Source organism: Patagioenas fasciata, chromosome 4, assembly GCF_037038585.1.
Source record: "Patagioenas fasciata isolate bPatFas1 chromosome 4, bPatFas1.hap1, whole genome shotgun sequence".
Classification (NCBI taxonomy): domain Eukaryota; kingdom Metazoa; phylum Chordata; class Aves; order Columbiformes; family Columbidae; genus Patagioenas; species Patagioenas fasciata.
Window position 1 is genome coordinate 27,736,295 of NC_092523.1, and position 21,911 is coordinate 27,758,205.

At 38.8% G+C, this 21,911-nt stretch overlaps 1 protein-coding gene across 1 annotated transcript in view; it reads right to left on the bottom strand.

The window, feature by feature from the left end:
- Positions 1 to 12,888: 12,888 nt before the first annotated feature.
- Positions 12,889 to 21,911, bottom strand: part of GABRA4 (gamma-aminobutyric acid type A receptor subunit alpha4) — a 44,991-nt gene continuing 35,968 nt past the window's right edge. Inside the window, exon 9 of the mRNA XM_065837453.2 lies at positions 12,889 to 21,540. Coding sequence (XP_065693525.1) covers positions 21,007 to 21,540 — 534 coding nt within the window. The 3' untranslated portion in view covers positions 12,889 to 21,006. The remainder of the gene's footprint in view (positions 21,541 to 21,911) is intronic.

The window sequence follows — 21,911 nt, forward strand, 5'->3', positions numbered from 1 at the left end:
CGACGATCAAAAAAGCTGATCTCTTTATGTAATTGTTTCCTTAAATTGCTGTTTTCAATTTGCATAATGTATCATTTAAGTAAAGGTAAAGAAGCATTTCATCTTGATAATTTCTGCCACAGCTGAGATTGCAAAATTACTTCTTGTTAGAAGGAAATTTTTTAAAAGTGCAATCACTGCAATTTTCCAGATGGCAACTAACGTATTTTTCAGTGTGCTGCAATAGTATGTTATAGATATGCTTTCTGTTCAGTTCAAAGTAGGAAACATTTGCTTTAGCTGAGGTAACTTTTTTGGTCACGCTTTTTCATGTTCTATCACACTACTTGACATTTTGTGATTTTTTATTTTTAGTTCCATGGCTCTAAATTTTGTCTTGTATATAAAAAATTTACAAAAATTTGACTTACCAAGATACTCTTTATCTCCATTACTAATTTCTTTGCTATAAAAGCTGATTAATTCTTTTCTCCAGTCTCATCTAAGAATGCAATTCTCTAGCCACAATACCATCCTACATTTATCAGTCCTAACCTACTCCTAACTTAAATTCTCTTCTAGTCTTAGTAACAGGTATTTGTACCTGCAGTAACCTATATCTTAGATCCATTTATAATGTCAGATTTTAAAAAAGACCAAATTCCTCCTAAAACACATTAGAGGTTCATGCCTGCTAGTTCTGTGAAATTAGTCTTTAATTATGGAGTTGCTGGAAATATCAATGTCATTACATTGAATAGTTTAATGCAGGTCAAAAGTCTGGCAATTGATCTATAAATATGTAGATCAGGAATCACTCTTATTTACCTGAACTCTCCCATGCTCTTTTTGCACTTCAGGGTAAGCAGGGTATGGAGTCTTATTGTCTCTGCAGTACAGGGCCACAGATCTGTGCAAACGGTCAGATGAGTAAAACAAGATTTGTCCTTGATTCAGTGATCTTCTTGTTCTTACATTTTGAATGCTATCCTGCTCTATCACCTTCATCATCACCAGCATGAAAACTGTAATTCTGGAAGATGGTGCAACCCATAACTAGAAAATCTCTGTTAGATCAAGTAATTAAAGTTTATTGAAACAGGGCATGCACATACCTACCCTGTGGCTATTTTATTAATCTGCGTCTTTCTATCAGAACTGGACAAAATTCCAAGTTTTTTCATAGAAAATTTGAAAATCTTGTGTTTGTTGACATGTGAACATAGGCATTTTAGAGAATTATTTTTCAATCATTGTCTTTGTTTTTCAAGCTCAACTTTTTAACACAGACAAAACTTACATGTTATAATTTAATATAAAAATCTGTGACAATTTCATTTTTTTACAACATCTTTCTTGGTCAAAGGAAGCTCCATGAAACATTTGAGCTCCAAACAACTTCTACTATATTTAATGACAGGAACTCAAATGATCTGCATGAAGATCTACAAGAAGGCAGTGAAATCAGCCATCTGCATACATGGCCCAGAAGGATTGTCTGTGCACTGTCAAACCTGAAAGACTACAAGGAATGTAAAGTTTACCTAGAATATGCGCACTTCAGCCATGTGGTTGATGATTCATGGAGTTATCACTGTATCTTAGTCTGGGTGGAACAAGTTGTGGTGTCTCAGGTGATTTATCTGTATGCCATTGCTTGGATGTGATCACAGGCTGTGAAGTTCACATGTGATGTCACCAGCAAGATTATTTACTTGCAGTGTCTAAATGGCTTTATCTCAAATCTAGGGAGTGTGTTAGGTTTATTTCCTAGACAATTAAAAGCATTTGCAAAGGACCAAATTACAATAATACATGTCATTTTATTTTGAAATACAGGCATTAATGGCCTTCTACGCCACTAACAGTAGTTACGCTTGACATTCAGTTAGAATTACCATCATGCTGTGGGGTATTCCTGTGCAACTGCTTTTTAGAAACCTACGTTCAACTGTCATGGTCTAAACCCCGCTTGCAACTAAGTACCATAAGGCCACATGTTCATTCCTTCATCCGTGTACCATGCTGGAATGGGGAGGAGAATTGGAAAAAAAAAAAAAGCAAAACTAGTGAGTGAAAATAAAGACAGTTCAATAGGACAGCAAAGGAAGAGAAAATAACAACAATAGTAATAATAGAACATGCAAGTGACGCACAGCACAATTGCTCACCACCCATTAACTTTTTATGCTAGTTTATATACTGAGCGTGACATCATGTGTGATGGAATATCCCTTTGGCCAGTTTGGGTCAGCTATCCTGGCTGTGCATATCCACCCTTCTCACTGAAAAGTACTTGACTTGCTATAAATGTTGCTTAACAACAACAAAAACATCTTCTCATATTAAATCAAAATCACAGCACTATACCAGCTATTCGGAAGAAAATCAAGTCTATCCCAGGCAAAACAAGGACATAACAAATGCAGTTTGCTGCATCCCTCCATACATTCACAACTCGATTCAAAGAAGCTCTTTAGCAGGTAAAATTACAGTCCTTGAGTTTCAGGAACACAAGGACTCTACCCCACTGCAATGTGGTGTACCTATACTAGTAGGTTAAACCTGCTCAGGATCTTTGCCTGCTACTGAAGCCAGCTGGTACACAACTGAGTAATGCCATCTACTCCTCTTGCCTTTCAGTGAGGATAGTTTTGTATTGAGGAAGGAACTCCAAAATTGTGTCCAGAAACCACCTGGCTAGCTGATGCAAGCCAAAACCACTCCAGAGACTAGTTTAGGTGTTTAACTTCTAGTACAGAGGTAATCAGGAAGGAACAAAAGCAAGAAAAAAATAAAACTATGTCTGTGTTTTACTGTCCGAATGCTGGACTGCAGAGTATAACCACTGCACTGGGGGATGCCAACAAAACTCTTAAATGAATAAGTGAGTGGGGTTATTTCTCTTCCACACCAAGCATCTGAAAGAGGTTTATCTAGCTGCCTGAACAATTTATGAATAAAGTAATTTGTGATACAATGAACATGAACAAGTTGTTCTTGCATTCATTCAAAACTCAGAAAAATCTTCATAAATGTTATTTACTTCACATACCATTTCAGTCCTGATCAACTAGAGCATCCTTATTCAGGAGAGCACTTGAGTATGCTCTCAAGTCCCATTGAATTAAATTATTAGGTTAGTTGAGAGAATTAGTTATCAAGAGAGATCAGGGCAGAACATCAGACAAAGTAAAGAAGGAACTGAAAAGCAGAGGAGAAAATTTTTTTTTTCAGTTAGACTTTCTCCTATATACTGTTTTTCTCCTCTGTTTTTCTCCTTTCTCCTCAGTATATAGGAGAAATTCTAACTGAAAAAAAAAAACCCACACAACAAAACCAAAACAAACAAACAAACAAACAAAACAAACCACACCACAAACAAAACAAACAAACAAAAAACCAAACAAACACGATTTGAGATTAAATATGGTGGCCTTGGGCCACTGTACTTTGGCCACTGTAGGGATCTGTACCTCACTGTGCAGGTTTGACTGAAAATGGATTGATTTCCTCCGTGCAGTTAGAAACTTTTCTTTTTCATAGCTAGCATGCTCATTATTTGGACTTAGTTTGAGAACAAGCAGATAACAGCCCAGAGCTAATGTTTTTAATTGCTCTGGTCTGAGGACCAAGGACACTCTGAGCACTCTGCCCACAGGTGTGAGGCATCGAGGAAGGGGGGCAGAGCTTGACTGATATCGGGATTGATCAATAAGAGTATTCCGTCCAATTAGTGTCATGCTAATTGTTTAAGGAGAGCTGGGAGTTGTGTTCTTCTGCCTTCTCTTCCATTTTTCTCTGGCTTCTTAGGCACTTTCTCTTGCATGTGTTGTTTCTTTTCTTTGTTTGTTTGTTTGTTTTGTTTTGTTTTGTTTTGTCACAGCCAGGGGAGTCAAGAGTTTTAGTTCAACCTTTTGCCATTTTGCAGAGGCCTCTGAGCCTTTCTGCCTTTCTCTTCCCTTCTGGGATCGCTGTGTGGCCAAGTGCTGTTTCCTAGGACTGGTGGCTCAGCATGTTCATGAGGAATTGCCTTGAGTATCTTTTATTTCTGTTTAATACATATATTTACTAGTAGTGGTTTAATGTTTTGTTATTTTATTAAACTGTATTTATCTCAATCCAAGTTTCTCTCTTCCCTTTTGATTCTCTCGCCTATTGGCGGGGGCGGGGGGAGTGTTGGGGAGGTGGGTGAGTGAGCAGCTATCGTGGTTGCATTGCTAGCTCGGGTTAAACCGCGACACTCACTTTTCAGCAGCTTCAGCACAACCACAGTAGAAAATACTTTATGTACTTCTCCCATTTCTTCATGACCCTTGCAAAATGCTTTATCCTATAAAAGATTCACTAGAAAATTCTTTAAACAAATATTTTAATAACACAACACAAAGCTATTTGTAATCTGAATTAGCTACTCATGAGTTCACCTATATTTAAATACATTAATGTAAAATACATAAACCGAATATTGGCAAAAAAAGGGAAATAACGGTTGCAGAGAAATGTAACAGCAATGCATTTGCAAGGATATAACCAATACTCATGAGAAAAATCCATGACAATGAATTAAGCACACGATTAAGTAATGATTTTGTTGATTTGCTCAATTTAGCACACCCTGCTCTTAGGATAATGGAAGTAATAGATGCTCACACTATAGAAGATAGTTTACTCAATGAATTTGACTTTCATGTGAACAAGGTAATGATAAATCAAGCTGCATGAAACAACTCCATTTCACCCAAGAAAAAGCTCAGGATCATTCTCTCAGCTCTTGCCTAAGCACCTGTAAGCTATCACTGACACATGCCATCTCTTCCCATCTGACTGAACAACCAGACCACAATAAGCTCTAGGACAGAGACTGGATACCTAACCAAGGATTTAATCTGGAGTTCAGCATAAGTCTTTACATAAGAAAATTTAAACATTTCAGCAAAACTTGTATTCTAGAATATACTTGCAAGAGGAAAACAAAAATAAAAAAAAAAGACATAAAATCAGTGACCCCAAGACCTTAAAGTATCTTGGAAAACAGTTTTTATTATTCAAATCATGCCAAGATTATCTGAGAATTGACTTACCTCTCCCTCCCATTCACTGCCCACCCTTACTTCCCTGTCAGTCTCTCCCCCTCCTTGCTCCTACAAAAAAATGCTGGAAGAAAGGCCTTTGCAATGGTATCAGTGTGAAACAGCATCTGCTTGGGTTTAAGTATGAACTTTACTATAGGTTTGGATGCTGGATTTCACGGAGGAGAAGCAGCATCTAAAAAGCTGGGATGACTGGTCCTTAGCCCCAGGTTTGCAATCCAGAGCTGCACAGGATAGGCTCTTGTTCCTCCTCCCATGGGACCCCTGGGTCCTTATCCTGTGTTTATCAGCTAACAGGTCTCAGAATGGGATTTAAGAGACTAGGTTGTTAGAGAGATACTGTCATGAGGTGGCTTAAAGGAAAATACTGAGTAGATGGCATATCTTAATCTTTCCTTCATCCCTGCTTTCAGTTTCACTTCGGATTATGGTGGGACATCTCTATAATTTGTTACCTCCAGGCTAAAAACCCTTGACAAGCTGCTGCTAAATGCCATTTTCTTCAGTGAACTGTGCAGGTCTCATGTCTCCAGCGCAGCTTTTGTATTTTTGCCTCTGACAACAGCAATTTTCTTCCCTACTGATAGCATTTATATCCGATGCTTTTGCATTCCAAGCAAGAGCTCCAGTGACCTCAAGGAGCACTCAATGGCTAAGTAATCAAAAGGCACATACAGAACATGAATGAAGTTTTCATATCTAGGTTTTGAGGCATCTAGTTATTAGGCTTTGCCCATAGATGCCTCAGACAGAGAATTGAACAATCCATTAGAGACCAGCTCTTTCCAAACGTTTCTCGCCATACAGACATATATTTTGCACAGATCTCAGAATCTGACAAACCAGCTTTTCTCCCCATGAACACCTGCAATAGCAAGCCAATGGCCATCTATGCTCATGTGATTTTATTCGTCCCAGAGAAGCCTAATTGCTCATATTTTAGAATGCAGTTCATTGACAACAACCTGTGAAAATACACATTATACAATAACTGATTGAAAAAGTTCTGACATATACAGTGATCTACAAGCAGTCACAAGTTTTATATTAATAACAACTAAACATATTCAGAAGCATCAATATTGATATTTTAGCTAATCTAGGTGGATATTAAAAAGATAAAAGCCCAAGGTGCTTATAGGGTTCCAGGCTCTTAGAATCACAGAAAAAGAGACTTCCACTTAGAGAAATTGAGCAGACATGGACAATTTCCTTACTTATGTAGCTACATTCACAAACAGTTATAATCTTTTCTCAAATTTGGAGAGAAAGTTTATCACAGGTATTCTCCAAACATGATATTCATTGCAATCTTATATGCTGAAGTTAAAACATACTGAAAAGAGGTTCTAGGGTAATGCCACCCACGGCAACTCACAGACAGTAGAGCTGCTTGAATATGTTCACTCCACATAAAATGTTACCTGGTGCTTAGTCTCCACAGTCATATAGGTTCCTCAAACTAAGGATCCAGAAACACTAAAAAAATTGTCTCCTGAAACAGCAACTGAATCACACACCTTTGCCCACTCCAGATCCTGGACAGACTCCTAATAAAAACACCTTCTAGCATGCTTCAAGGGATCCTGTGGGGCTTCTCCTTTTCTATAATGACCCATTGGTTATGGTTACTTCATGTTATGGTTATTTTATGTCATCCACAAACTTGCACATATATACAACTTGTAAAATGTGCAAGAGTCTTTGAATGCCTTTTATGGGCAAGTGCTCTGTTAGCCCAGTAAAAAAGAAAAAAAAAAAAAAAGGACATTAGTACTTTTGTCTGTAATCAGTTTTAAAAAAAAATCAGTAGATACAACACTGGAAGCCCAGAGTTTGTGTTGTTTTGGCATGCTCTCCTCACGTTGTGAAAAACATTTCAGAGCAGCTCTTTATTCAGCTTCTTTTCATCTGAAAAAGAGAATACTTCAATACATTTTTAATGAATTTTCTGTAATTTAAAATGAAATTTTCCTAGTTCAGAAAGTAAGAATCTCCACAGAGCAGAAAAAGTAATGTAGGCAACATAGCCAAAACTGCAATAAATACCACTAAGTATGCTCAGACACATTTCCCACCCTAAAATGCCTTTGGCATCTTGACCTAACAGCTCCACTCTAGTTCTCCTGTGAGATTCCTTTCACACCATCCCTTGGGGCAGCAACATAGTTCCTGTCCAAAGGCTTTCATCAGGATTAAAGACAGCTCAGCAATACAGATAAGTCTTCTCCCCTTAAAGACTACCCTTCAGTATCACTTTCCAACAAAGCTGAAAAACAATTCTTTGATATTTTATATAATTTCTCTAAATCTTGCTGATTTAATCATGTCATCTCCTGCCTCTATCTTCCCCCACCTAATATAACATCAAGTTGTGACCATTTCTTTCCTGCCCCCACACTGGGACTACCCTTCACCCTGTTCTCTTGAATTTTTACTCCAGCCTCTCCCAGGGTGAAGTCAATACAACTGTCTGTCTCTCTGTGCCTGCACTGCCTGTCATCCTGACACACTTGCTAGCATAAGTTGTGAAAAGCCACGTGGATTACATCCAGCCCATTCCCAGGTGTTGCTTCACTTCTATCTGCAGCTGTCATCTGGTTGGTTTCTTAGACAATTTTACTCTTACAATCTCAGACCGTGTAAAAGGCTGAGCTGGTTTTACCTTTAATACATTCCAGGTCAGAGCCTATCAGTAGATGAACAGCGATATTCAACCTTTGAGATTAGGACTTTTTATTAAAATAATGGCATACTTACCTGTCTCTTCTCCAGGAATGTTCCAACAAAGCATCCCAGAACTCATCTCTGAGACCAAGCCCTGCAGAAACAAAGGAGGAAAAGGGCAGAAGAGAGTGGCAGGCAAAGAGCCAGGACTTGATTTCCTCAACCATATCCTCCTCAGTTGTGATTTTCCTCTTATGAGAAGTACTAAGCGCTACATATAAAAGCAGAACATTTCAATGGGAATTGAGAGCACATATTCCCAGCTCAATCTCAGATTTTTCTTGGCACCACAGTGGGACTACTCACGCAGTAAATCCAGGCTTAATTCCCTTCTCCAACTCGGATCAGAGGTGTACCTGCAACAGAATTCTCATCCTCCTAAATATCAGGAACAGACCCTAGTACTCTCAAGAAACACTAATCACTCTCAAGTCCTGCACATGAAGACTCTCAAGGTATGAAAAATGAATTTAAGAGTCCTTTCCAACAGCCTAGAGTGAAGGTCCTATTTGCTTTCAACCTGCAGACTGGATTCCTCTTGCATCACCAGTAGCCAGAGTTGTGACTTGCACAAAACTTGATCTTAGCATCCACTGAAGTCAACGGCAACTTTCCTTGGATGGTAAACAGGCCTATTCTGCAGCCTAACAGCAGAATTCCCTGCCTAATAATAATAGAACACAGGATGTGGCGTAGCACCATGACATACATCATTAAGTGGCAGCAGCAGCACTGATTTTATTTATATATATATACACACCAAATATGACTAATTTTGTGCATCAGTCTTTAGAAGTACACCCACAGAAGCCAGGAGAAATGGATGTAGAGTCTCCCATATCCAAGAACTAGCTGTGTTTGTCAAACACAGAAGATTTCTTGGTGCCAACATCTGCGCCTGAAGCAAGCAGCAATTACAGCACTTTGCAGCACTATAAGCCATTCTGACAGCTCTCATCTCAGCCTGCAAAAAGATTTGATGGTCGTGGCCACACTTAGCAAAAGAAATTAGGGTGCCCAGCTCCCTGCCTTGCATGGGCCATTGCGCGTACTGAAATGATTTCTACATACATCTCTCTCTACACTTATTTAGTGCTAGGTATTTTTCAATCGTTACTGAAACAGTGTCTGCAAGCCTATGTCTGCCATTAAATACATGGAAGCTTTATGAGGCTCAAGCACATAATATTAGAAAATCACTTTAAGTCATGTAATGAAGAAGAGGCCCTAACAACCTTCCAAGAGGTAAGGCAAGGAACAAGCACAGTTATATTACCTGTTGGAAATTAAAAATAAATAAATAAATTAATTAATTAATTAATTAATTAATTAAAAAAAATAGAGAATAAAGCGGGCACTGCCAGTATCCAGTGTGTGTGTGATTTGTTTCTGGTGTTGTGCGAGTGGTAAGTTAATTTATTTAGCTTTTAGCTTTTTAACAGAGTGAGACATGTCTTGACAATAATACATCAGTAAACTGGTGTGCCATCTTAATAAATTACACAACAGATTATCGTTCATCATACTGCTGATGAAACCCACCCCTTTATCTTTTCATATATAAAGCATCAGGTTCATTGAATCATTTAACTAACATCAGTGTTCCAGCAATAACTGCAGGAGGATCCATATCAAAGTTTACCATATGCCTTCCTGCTTCAGGCCACAATTAGAAAGACAACTGTTTAAGAACTCTCACAATTGTATTTTATTTGACATCAGCAATATACACTGGAGTATAATAGGAACATTTTTTTTGCACAATCTTTCTTGCAAGATGGATTTATTTTCCAAATACATAGATGTTCATAATACAGTAAGGTAACAGTTAAGCTGTACAATAGCAAAACAAGTTGACAGCTATCAAACCACCTTTTAAGTTTGTTAGTATAGTCAGGTGACCAGCATTGAATATATGCATTCAAATAATTTAGTTAACCTCTGATTTTTCTTATCTTCCCAGCCACATTGTTCCATGCAACAAAAATGTGCATGAAGAATAGTGTAAACAAATTCAACTCCAAGGCTTCCCTTGCTTTGATTTCCTTTCAGTTTTTCCCCATGTATGAGCCAATACAGAGGGATAAACATCAGAATTTGGCATGGCACAGAAACTCTTGCAACATGCATATAAGACAGCCACATATTGCAGAAGTAGTAAATTCTTGATGAAGTTAGGGGATTCAGGACTTTCCTAAGAGGGTATTAAAGCAGCATTTCTACTACTCTGCTCTAGTGTGTATTTTCTGCATGCTGCAGTTTTTACAGAAAACAAAGATAAAAATACTCCCAAAAGGCTCAAATTTTTCACTGGTAGCATTTCTTAAAATGCTTAAACTTAAACCCTAATGCATTGGTTGCAATGGGCAGGGCTTCACAGGAAAATAAAATCTCACCGTTAAAATAACAGTAAATACCATTTTCTGGCTTTTTACCTTTCTCAATTTAAAAATTACACACAGCTATATCAGCTGGTGCACATCACATAGAAATCCTCAGTTTTCTTTTGGTTCCTCAGGTGGTACAGCCATTACACTTTGAATTAGCACAGAAGTTAGTATCTCCCAGCCTGCCTCTCTGAGCAGCGTGAGCTAGAGAGCAAGAGAGCGTTCCACATCATTTGTCAGATGGACCAATTGTAACAGCTCACAGGAGTGCTGCAGCAAGTTGGAGTATCAGGACTGGTAGGATTGGCAGAGCGCGAGAATGGTAGGTAAGGGTGAGGAAAAACAGGAACTCAAGACAACTATTAGGTGGCTTATTTCCTTATTACCAGCAAGTAAATGCTGTGTCTGCAGCCAGGCTTTTAACAAACTGTCGCTGTTCTGTATATTTGATAGTGATGAAACACTCTTCACATACACCCAAGTGGAATGGCAGTGCTAGCACTCATCCAGAAAATCTAGAAACCAGAAAATCTCTTGTCTGCCCTACAACTGACTTTTATTTCAAACATCCAAAGTCCTTTATGTCACTGCACTAATGCTGGATCTTGAAACCCACGCAACAATCTACAAAGACCACTGCATCAGTACTCCAACCCTACCCACTCTGCACCTTGTTGCTTGACTGTCAGGTTTTATCTGCCACGATGCTGGGCGTGTTCTCTCTCCCTGCCCAGGCTCTCCTGTCCACTCTGGTGATGCTCAGCACAGAGAGAACCTTCTGCTAGAGGAAGGCGAACAAATTTCCCACCATCCCAGCACCTGCCATGCCCCATCTCAGCCATGAGGCAAGGGAGAAAAGCCACGGACAGGTCCAGAACCAACCAAACTGGTGCAAAAGTAGCAGGATAAGCTAAAGCATGTTTTTAGATTGTACACTTAGGGGTTTTTAAATAGCTAATGAGCTGCTCTTAAGCCAAATTCAACTCTCACATCTTACCTCAGCAAAATGCCTAATGGTCTCCAGATTCAGCTGTTCTTACTCAGAACTGGGATGCCTTCTCCTGCTGAACAGATTCCTCGACCAGAACTAAATTTAGACTTATGAAATCATGTTCCTAGCTCAGCAAGGCCAGCCCTTACGGAGTGCCCTCCTGACTGGACTGATGAACCGAACCCAAAGGTTCCCAGGTTTTGTTTGAAAAGGCATCGCCTTCTACACTTCCTCCATGGCATCACTGAAATAAAATCTGGAAATGTATATGGAAGCTGTTAACTCACATAACTTCATAAAAAATGATTGAGAGCATGAAGATCAAAAAAGGTCTTTTGTTTTATTCACATATTTTCTCTTGCTTGATTTTACTATATTTATGCACATGATATCCAGATAGGAAGTGAAAAGTAGCCTTTCTAAATCTCACTACAAAATTCTCCCACCTTCTGCTAATGTATGGTCTTCACATTCTCCAAATCAAAAAAATGACAATCCATGTATTTATGAAATGGCTACACAATATCACCTGGCTAAGCATCTTTCCAACATGACATATATTAACTAGCTTAACAGAAAACCCATGTGTATTCACTGTGTCTTAGCTTCCTAAGTGAAATGGCTACAAATAATTTTCGGTACAGAGAAAATATTTTTACAAACTACACCTCACTTAAAAAGTTGTAACTAAATACTCTCCAAATGAGAGATTTTATTTGAAAATAAAAGCTATCTTTTTAATAATCACAGAGGTTCTCTAGAAGTTATCCTGGAAGTGTTTGCTAAGTTTGCAAAAGAGCTTGTGATTTCCATGTGTGAAGGTGAGGAAACCTCTATTTTTAAAAAATAAACAAACAAAACTCGAGAAAAATTCAGCTGTTCTTCTTCATGAAATCCCAATGAAATGGAGACATAAGCATCAAAGATAAAACCCCTTTTCCAATATTTAAGCTATGGGAGAAGTGGCAGAGGCATAATAAATTCTTACAGAAAATCAGTGATGCAGATCTTCTTCTGCGAAGGCCCAGAAACTGCTGGCATGAGACTGCAGGTGCTTACCAGGCAGCAGCACTAAGCATGCTGTGTACAGTTACCATGCCTGTAATTGTCACTCCCATCACTCTCCATATCAGAACATGTAGTAGATGTGGAAGAAGGCAAGACTGCAATACACCTTGGTCCAACTTCAGGGTGTTCAGTGCTGTTACAGTGAATAGCAACAGTGCTGAGCTGAAGGAAGAGTTTTCTTCAGCTTCAGTCTGCCCTATTTTGTACTCCAAGAAAGTGTTTTCCATCCCACCCACAGTGCTCCAAGGACCCTGATTCCCCAGAGTACAGCTTGGACGCACAGCAATGTGGATGTATCCCAGCTGGCAGCAGCTGCTGGCTCACGTCTTTCCAGTCTTCTACTCATAGCATCAGAAACCTCAGGACAGATTAACTGTGCTGATCCTTGTGCTGGATTAGCAGTTGGTGTTGAATTCCGCACTGCGCTCAGCTGACGCATAAGCTGCCTACTTGGAAGGGAGTTTAGGGAGCATTTTCATAAGTGGTTTAATCCAATATAGCAGGGGTGTCAAACTCATTTTCATGGGGGGCCACATCAGCCTTGTGGTTGCCTTCAAAGGTCCAAATGCAATTTTAGGACTGCATAAATGTAACTACTCCTAAATTTATACAGTCCTAAAATTGCATTTGGTCTTTTGAAGGCAACAGCAAGGTTGATGTGGCCCCTGTTGAAAATGAGTTTGACACCCCTGCAATGTAAAATCTGCATAATCTCATTTTTCTTCCTCCCCTTTATTTCTGACCATAGATTCCTACCTTCTCCCACATCAGCAATGTAACAGCTCTCATGCAGCCCTACGATGGGTTACAAATGCATCTTTGCCTTTCACAGGATCCACGCTGTGCAAGCGTCGAGGTTGCAGATGTACATTTTCAGACATTTCAACTTTAAACGCAGCCACGACCCACAAACTATTGTACTGACCAGATTATCAGAAATACTCAGCACTAAAAAGCTCCCACAAACTTAGGTACAGGTATTAAGTCTCCTGATTTAGTAAGAAGGCATGATACTTCCAAAAATTGTCTGCTACTGTAAGGAAAGATTTTTTTCTTTTTTTTTTTTTCCTTTCCTTTTATAACTGGATTAAATCAGAGGCAGCAATCTCTGTACTCAGTCTCTTAAACATAAAGTAAGTCAAATGTTAAAAGTCTGAAAGTGCTTCATTACTGAAAATGAAATATATGGAGGCCCAGAAAGATTTTAAAAAATATGTTGCTGTTTACATTTTTGGTTGAGAAATGCTCTAAAACAGGCAATCAGCAATACTTAATAAAACTCAATCTTTTTCCCTTACCATTCTGTCTCTTAATTCTTCTTGGCTGTTATGAAAATACCCCTTTTTAATGAAAACAACTTCTATGAAACACAAATGTTTCTGAGAGGACATTAGCAACTTACTTCTTTTATTACTTTCTCATTATACTTATAATGAAGAAATAATTATTTCTAGGCGGTTTCCTGCCAGATGCTGTTCTAGTACCTCTAATAGGACATATCTTAAAATAACCGCTTGGTAGCAAGAAACTAAATTTTTCATCCTTACTCATGTTTTCTCTTCTCTTCCTTTTCTTTCTCTTCAAGTAACTTTGGGTTCTTCTACAAATTCTAGCTTGCTCATATTTTTCCCTCCATTATTTGTCTCTGATTTAATTTGCAAAATCACCTTTGTGGAGGAAAAACTACTACAGATGACACCTGAGGTTCAAAAAAGCCTGAGAGAGCCTCTATTTTAATATCAGCGGAGGCAGAATAAGAATCCCCAGGCTGTGGTTTCACACCAGTTTAATACAGCTCAAAACATCTATCCCAGCCTCCTCACCACCTCCTTTGTACCAACACTAAGCCAGGGAGCCAGATCAGAGAACTGATCCCTCTGGCTATTAATCAGGCAAAAGACAACATGACAAGCTTGGGTTTTAGCTAGACAAGTTATTTCAGCCAGCTCATAGCGACCACAAAAATACTTCTCCCCACACAAAGCAAGACATCAAAGACGAAGGTGGGAGTACTACATTCAGTAATAATACAGTTTTATGGTGGAGTAGTCATGGTCTTAAAACAAACAAACAAAACCCCATAGATTCTGCTCATGGTCTGGCTGGTGCAGACTGCTTCAGAGGATTGCAGGACATAAGCCAGCTCCAATCCAGAAGCCTCTTACAGCAAACATGCCCTGAGTCCTGCCCTGCCCAATGTGCTTCATGAGCCCTTCAAATATGGGTTAAATACTCAAGACCAGGATTTTGCACAAGTGGATTCATTTCCACCATGAATGTGCTGCTGGTATGGATTCAGAAAGGCATGCATCTATGAAATCAAATTATATTTTCAAGTAGTTCTGCAAAGACTTCTTGTTACCTGAAACTCCTCAAAACTCCACCACTGGTCTGGTGCCAGAGAATGTTGCCACAAATTAACAAAACAAAAAAGAAATGCATGTACATACAGAATCATCTATTTATAAAAAGTATGTTTTTATTCATTTGACGACCTGGTACATTCCAGCAGAAGAGATTTTTCAAGCTTGCAAATGCAAAGCAGACTGTGAAGTTACTGTTAGTAAAAAGGCTAACTATCTCATACTTTGAAAGCACTTTGAAGAAATACTTGTACATGTTCTTGACTTCTGAGTCCTCCATCCTTGTGCATCTTTACTTACCATGGAGATGAGCCATCAGCACAAGACGATGAGGCAAGACAAAGCAGTACGCAACTAAATTTTGTAATGCATCGAGCTCAAGTCCAGCTGAGTGCTTCATAGTGTCACCTGCTTCTTCTACCAACCTACAGTTGAGGTTTTCCAAGGATGAAAACATATTCACAAATAACAATTACTTCTTCAAATGCTGCTTTATGCCATCAAAACATCCATAGAGTGTTACGTCAGTTAACAGCAACGTGGCTACAACTTCCACAAAAACACAGAGCAAACGTTGAAGGAGATTAACAGCAGCAAGATCACCAGCAGGAAATAACTTAAATCTCTACGATAGCTAAGGGTTAATTCAGTAGTACTGTATTTTTCCTCAGGAACATTTTCTTGAAAACAGAGATATGAATTTAAAAAAAAAAAATAACCACCATCCACCTCACACAGTGCCTTCCATCCAGAAAGAGCCTCCTGAGCCTGCCTCCCTTACAATTGAGGGAACTGATATTATTTGAATGGATACATATGTGTATCCAGGCTGGGATCACATTAGTATTTTTCAATGCTAAAACTATGCTATTATTTAAAAAGAGCATTCGATAAATTATGGGAGTTTGGATGGTTTTCTAAAAAGGGAATCTCCAAGGCTTTTTATTTTTGCTGCTGTTATTTTTGTTTTAAAGAAGTCATCATGTTCTCAGTTTTTCTTGACCAAGAAAATGAAAATACAATTATGACCAAAAATGTACTGAACTGCAGTGGATAGTAGCTGGTTTCCTTCGAAGTCCTTCTAGTCAAATAATATAAAAAGCATAAGAAAGTCTAAGAGATATTTGTAGAAGTTATGGACTAGAGGGCAATGCTAGTATATTCTGAAATACTTGCTGCATTTTCTAACTAATGTGAAACCAAAGTATGTTTATAAATTCTACCAATTCTAAAACAATTGCATTTTTCATTTCCTGCAGCTAGGAACATGGTGTATAACATTCCAGAATGCTCTGTACTTCACATAAATGTCACTTGCTTGGGATGTAGCAAAAACTTACTTTCAGAGTCTGATTTACTCAGAACATGCTGAAACTGCTCACCACACTCATTCTCCAAAAAAAGCTACATCTTGACTCTGAGGAGAGATCTACAAATGAAAACTGTACAAATTAATGCATAACAGACTCTTTCAAAATGGTGCATTTTTCCTTGCAGTAAACTTCCTGTTTACAGTGCATTGAAGTCAATAAAAAATACATATTGATTTCAGTGGATACCAGTACAGGTCATTACAACAATATAAATAGAAGTAACTTACCTTGGAATCATGCAGTAAAAGAAATAGAAGGTCTTGAAAAAAATAAAAGGGAAGAAAAGATGGTATTGTCACTTAACTGGTTTCTTTTTTCCTGGTTTTCTCCCAGATTTTTGGGGTGTGGCGGGGGGCCATGGAGGTGGTTAATACTGACTTCCATAAGGCTATTTGCACTTTGGATTTTCACTAAGAAATTTGATTTATAGAGTTTTGCTCCTCCAACGTCATGCTGTATTGCTTTATGCTTGTCAGACCATGAAGAGAAGCAACTCCTATTCTCCCCACTTCCCACCAACCTGCCACAAACTTACTGCCCTGTAGTTTTGCAGTTCTGTAATACTTCTACAACTTTGATCATCCTTGGCTTTATCCATGTCATCAGTAAACCATACAATTCACCTAGGTTTCTCAACACTACAGTTGCCCTTTTCCTAATCTGTTATTCAGCATTTGGATTAAACAAAACCAATGGCAATTTTTTGTCAGCTGTCAATATTGCAGTCCAGAACAGTGCTCGCCACACAACGCCTGTCTATTTAGTGCAGCCAAGCTCTACTGGCAAGTCCCAAGAAGTCAAGAAAAAACTCACCAAATTTTTTTTCCTCCTAAATCATTTAGGTCAAGCAAAAGTTCTGAGGCCCAGTACACAAAGTCCATGACCTACTTTGCTTTCTAAATAGATCTCTTGGAAGCTTTGTCTTGAGGGGAGAACGTGCTACAGCAGAAACTGTGCTCCAGCTTCTCACACTGTGAAAGATTCTCCTACAAAATCTCCTGTAGCATCTATGGGAAAATGTCCCAGGCAGCCAACGTGTCTCTTATACATCCTGTGTGGTCACTTCTCCCATTCTGGCCTTCCCTCCTTTTCCGATAGAGCAAGGGAGATGGGAATGTTAGGCTTCAGATACAATGGATAAATACACGCTGTATACTCTGATGTTCTCAGATGGCACAGACACTGTATTACAGCATAAGGTGCACTGTGGCCAAATGACTTACAGGAGGTACGCGAGAAAGTGTAAGGAGAGAGGATTCTGTGCATATTGAAAAGCTGAATTCATTCACTTTTCTGCAGAAATACTAATTAAATCCTAATAAATACAGTTCTTTGATTTCCCCATTTTTTCGTAAGGTCCATCCTGAATGACGAAAACGTGATGCCAAAAGCCGCACTTGAACACTCTAATCAAAAACTTTTAGCTCCTGTTAACAGAAAAGTTCTAATCACATTCCTTATTAAATTATCTACCTATTTCATTCAAGTACCATATGGTCTACTTGCCTGATCACAGGGTAGAGTGGACAACAAAACAGTTTATAAAGTCTACGTTTATTTCCCTTAAAAGACACATGGAAGAAGAAACATGCCACCAACATCCAGTTGATGGAGACAAGTCCATTTTACAGGAGGAGAAACAGACTCCAGTTCTGCTGGTGAGCTCTAAGAGCTCACCATGGAGGGCTGGGGTCTAGGTTTGCCACTTTGCTTGGCTTCACTTTTTTCACAATTGCAGTGAAACCTGTTGACAGTGAGCTGGTAGAAATCTGACCTTGTTCAGAATGGACTACAAAATTCAATTCTGTTCCTGTGAAGGCAATCTTCCTGAACTGAGTTTTTAACTGTTTTTCTCAAATGACTACATTAGTGGTTGGGGCTGCATCACTGCAATCTGTGGGAGTTCTGCTGTTCATAACAACGTCTCCGAGGAAACAGCAGTCAGTGGAGATCTATCTCTGTTTCTGGTAAGGTTTTTTGGCTTTCTATCCAGTTTCCTTTACTGTTGAGAAAGATGAAATATCTAAAGTGTTTGTTCAGTTCTAAATCACTATGGTACCATCAAAAGAAGATTGCTTGACAAAGCCAATGAAAAAAAAATAGCTCCTGCAGAGTTCATCTCACTCAAACCAATCCCTAATAAGTCATTTGGTCACTGAAATGACACCTGCAACTTCCTCCCTTAGGACTTCAGGTAGCAGTGTTGAACATTTGGGGCACTATATTTAGCATATTCCTGCTTTTGTTTGTGCTTCTGAATTATACAGCATTCAGAACCTGCCAGTGTATACTGCAGTGTATATACTGCAGGCTCTTTACTGTTTCTGATCACTCTACAAGGAGATTAAATATAATGAAGAACCATTGTTAACAATAAATTCCTATTCACATTGTTGATTTGGAAAGCTAGTTATGGTAATTTCTTCATATGCTGTAACACAAAAATGTAGCATAGTACAATAAACTAGCCCTAGACTCATAATGAGGGGGTTTTTTATGTTTAATTTTGAATGTAGGCATGCAAGTGTTGGAAGTGATTTCATAAATATACTGACAGATTAAAAATAGATTTTTTTTCTGTGGTATCACTACAAATTTCTTCCAAAATGTAAGCATAGAAATAAATCTTTGGAATCTACTAACTTTTGCAATCCTTTTTTCCTCCTTAGAAGTCTTTAAAGTGAAACAGGAATTACAAATGAATCCAAGTAGCACATTTAGATTAATCTCGGTGAAATAGCCTGAACCAGTGTTGATCCTACTGAACAATGCACTGAAAATGCTGATTATACAATCAGTATACAGGGATGGGTGGAAGGAAGAGACAGCTGTTTCTAGTGAATTGTTCAAAGCTCTGCCTGAGAGAAAATATCCTTGGTTTTCATCACAGAGGAAAGCAGAGTAATTTCAATAACTTCTGGCACAAACACAAGGTTCTTAACACAGAAGGCCATTGTTCTTCATACTAGAAGTATTTTATCATTTCTGCAATTATGATCAATAATTGCCAAAGGACTAGCATTGTTTCTCTTGGTTTAACAAAATAAACAAACAATGTCTTGTATATTATCTTCTATTCTGATAAACTGCAATAATGTGACCAAATTAGGGAAGAAACAGCTACAGTAACCAGAGATACATCCCAAGATGTAAACTACTGCAGTGAGACATCTTGCATTGGTGCTCCATTTCCAGTTCTGTCCTATGGCACGTGTAACGGTTTTCTAAGGAGTGGTGTGATCTCAGACTTCTTCTAGATGTAGAATACAGAAAGGAAAGGACCACATGTGGCCTTGTGAGGGCACTGCTTAAGTTAAAAAAATACTATGGTAACTGTTTATATCAGCAGATCATAGTCAAGTCATGTAAGACATTCCCACATTCTAGCATTGACAGTCCAATGTTGCATGTGAGATCACAGTTTGCTTGTGGTCTCCATCAGTCACTTAATCACTATCCGGGCACAGAACCACTCAACACTTACCTGATCTCTCCCCCAGCATAAAACTTTGACAAGAGGATACTGATCTGGTATTCCAATCAACTGAAGCTAAGGATTAGTCCACACCCTTCAAAGGCACAGCCAGATCACAGCTGAGAATTTGGCCTTTGATTTTTACTTGTCACCTGCACAGAAATGCTAACCATTTGCCTAGCCAGATGGATCTGCACAAACATTTTTAGATTTATTACCAGCATATCTTCCACCCATTTTGGTGAAAAAAAAAAAAAAAACCAAAACAAAACATTTCTGATCAAGATTTCTGTCAGGTTTAAACTATTAATAAAGTTGCCTCCTTGCATATTGCAATTTGAGCCGCTAAGAAAAGCACCTATCTGTGACATAGTTCAAGAGAAACAAATGGATCATAAAAAAACATTTTTTCCCCCCGGGCTCCACCTAGAAACTTTCTTTTCTTGTTTATGTCACAACATTCTTCCACAAAAGGGTGTCTCTCATTCAGTCAAATATGTGCCATAGCCATGCTCATCAAAGCGCAGGAAAATTTGTTTTGCTTAATTTTGAAGCCACTTTTAAAACTATGTCGAAAATTTAACTTGACTCAAATATTATATAAAGGTGGGGGAGGAATATGTGTTCAAAGGAAATCAGAGGAGTGTGACTGAAAAATATGGAGAAAAAAAGGGGGGAGGAAAGGGGAAAGGAGATCCCAAAGCATCCAAATAAAGAACAAAGAATTCAAGTAAGCTGAACAACTTGGGCCTGGTCCTCATCTATCACAATGGATGCAATTTAGGAAAAAATCCACTCAAGCTGGTCAGCAAGGTCAAAGAAGAATCACACACTTAAGATCACCTTACCAAATAAAAAACTCCAATTTTGAGAATTACATCAGATTTCAGATTTTACAAGGTTCACTCATTCTTATTTTGGAGTGAGAATTTCCCAGGTTGCAACACAAAATAAAGCTTAGTAAAAATATACGGAGCTCTACAACTCCTTTGCATAACTTTTCTGGAGTTGCACTTTCCCAGGCTGGACTCTCTTTTCTTTTTCCACTGTTCATTTTCTTCCCCCCATTCTGCCAATTTTAACACAGCAAGTCAAGTCCTTTCCTAGCAAGCACTGTCAAAATATCCAGGACATTGACCTTACACTCCGAGTATGCAATGCTGTGCCCAGACAGCAGTGCCGAGTGCCTCAGGATTTGTCATAACCAACATGCATATTCCTAGCAGTCAAGATGTGTTCCACTGCACAGCTGTGCACCTCTGCCTTTGATTTGTTTCGGGTGCATGTTCCTCCCAAAGGTAAGTTCTGTGTGGCCAGAGTACTCTGAAGAGAGTGATGGTTCACTGCTAGCTGAAGGGAGGAAGACAAACCTGTTACCCACGACTCTGGTAGGAGTTGACTAATTATCCCCAATAACTCCAGCCTTTTCAACGGGAAAGTAGCACACAGCTTTTATAAATAAGAATTATTGACTTTTTTAAATAGTTTCAAAAGAAGAAACTCTGCATCAAATATGAGTATAATTTAGGAACTACTACATAGCAGCAAAACTACATTAGACTTTCCGATTTTTCCATGGTATCCTTGGATAGATACACCACCCAGTAGACCATGTTAAATGCTCCGAAGGTAACAGGAAATAAAATGCGTGCATATTTGTCTATCTTACTCGTGCCAGAGTGGGAGGCAGGGGGAGCAGGTGGTGTGACAGCAGATGGCTTTGCAGATGCTCCTAATGTATTAGGTGTGGTGGTCTGAATCTGCTCCAGTCTAGATCCAAGCAAGTGCTGAATGGAAGGGGATCCAGCTGTGGCATGCTGGGATACAAATCCAGTCAGAATTGGGGTAGAAGGAGGAGCTGGAGGGGTAGCTCTTGCAGAAGATAAAGTCTCTGATGCATTGATGCGTGTGAAAGGGTTGGGACTTGACGCAGAAAGGGAGTGGTGTGTAATGTCAGAAGACCCCTGAGCTACAGAGGGAGGGTGGATGGAGCTGTGCCTTGTGTCAATTCGGCCCCCACCATCAGCTTCGGACTGTACTGTGGCATTTGTTCTTTTCCTCACGTTTGAATTGGCATCTGTACTCTGCAAAGTTAAAATAAAATACTTGTAATTCCGAAAATAAAGACTTAAACAAAAGCAACGGAAAACTTATAACCAAGCGCTATCAAAATAATACTCACAAATATAACCAGTAGCTTGATCCTGAAGCACAAAGATATCACATGGTCATGAAAATAGATTTAATAGCATATAAAGTGATAAGTAAGAGTTCCTTTTACCTGTGGCTGGAATACCAGGTTGAACACATTGGATGCATCACACTCCACTTGATGTCACACCTATATAAACTTAATACCATGAAGCTAAGGATTCTTTGGTTACAGTTGTTTTTTTTTACCAGGCTCATGCTCAAAACAAAATTCTCTGATGTTTACCTATGTCTCTGATGATAT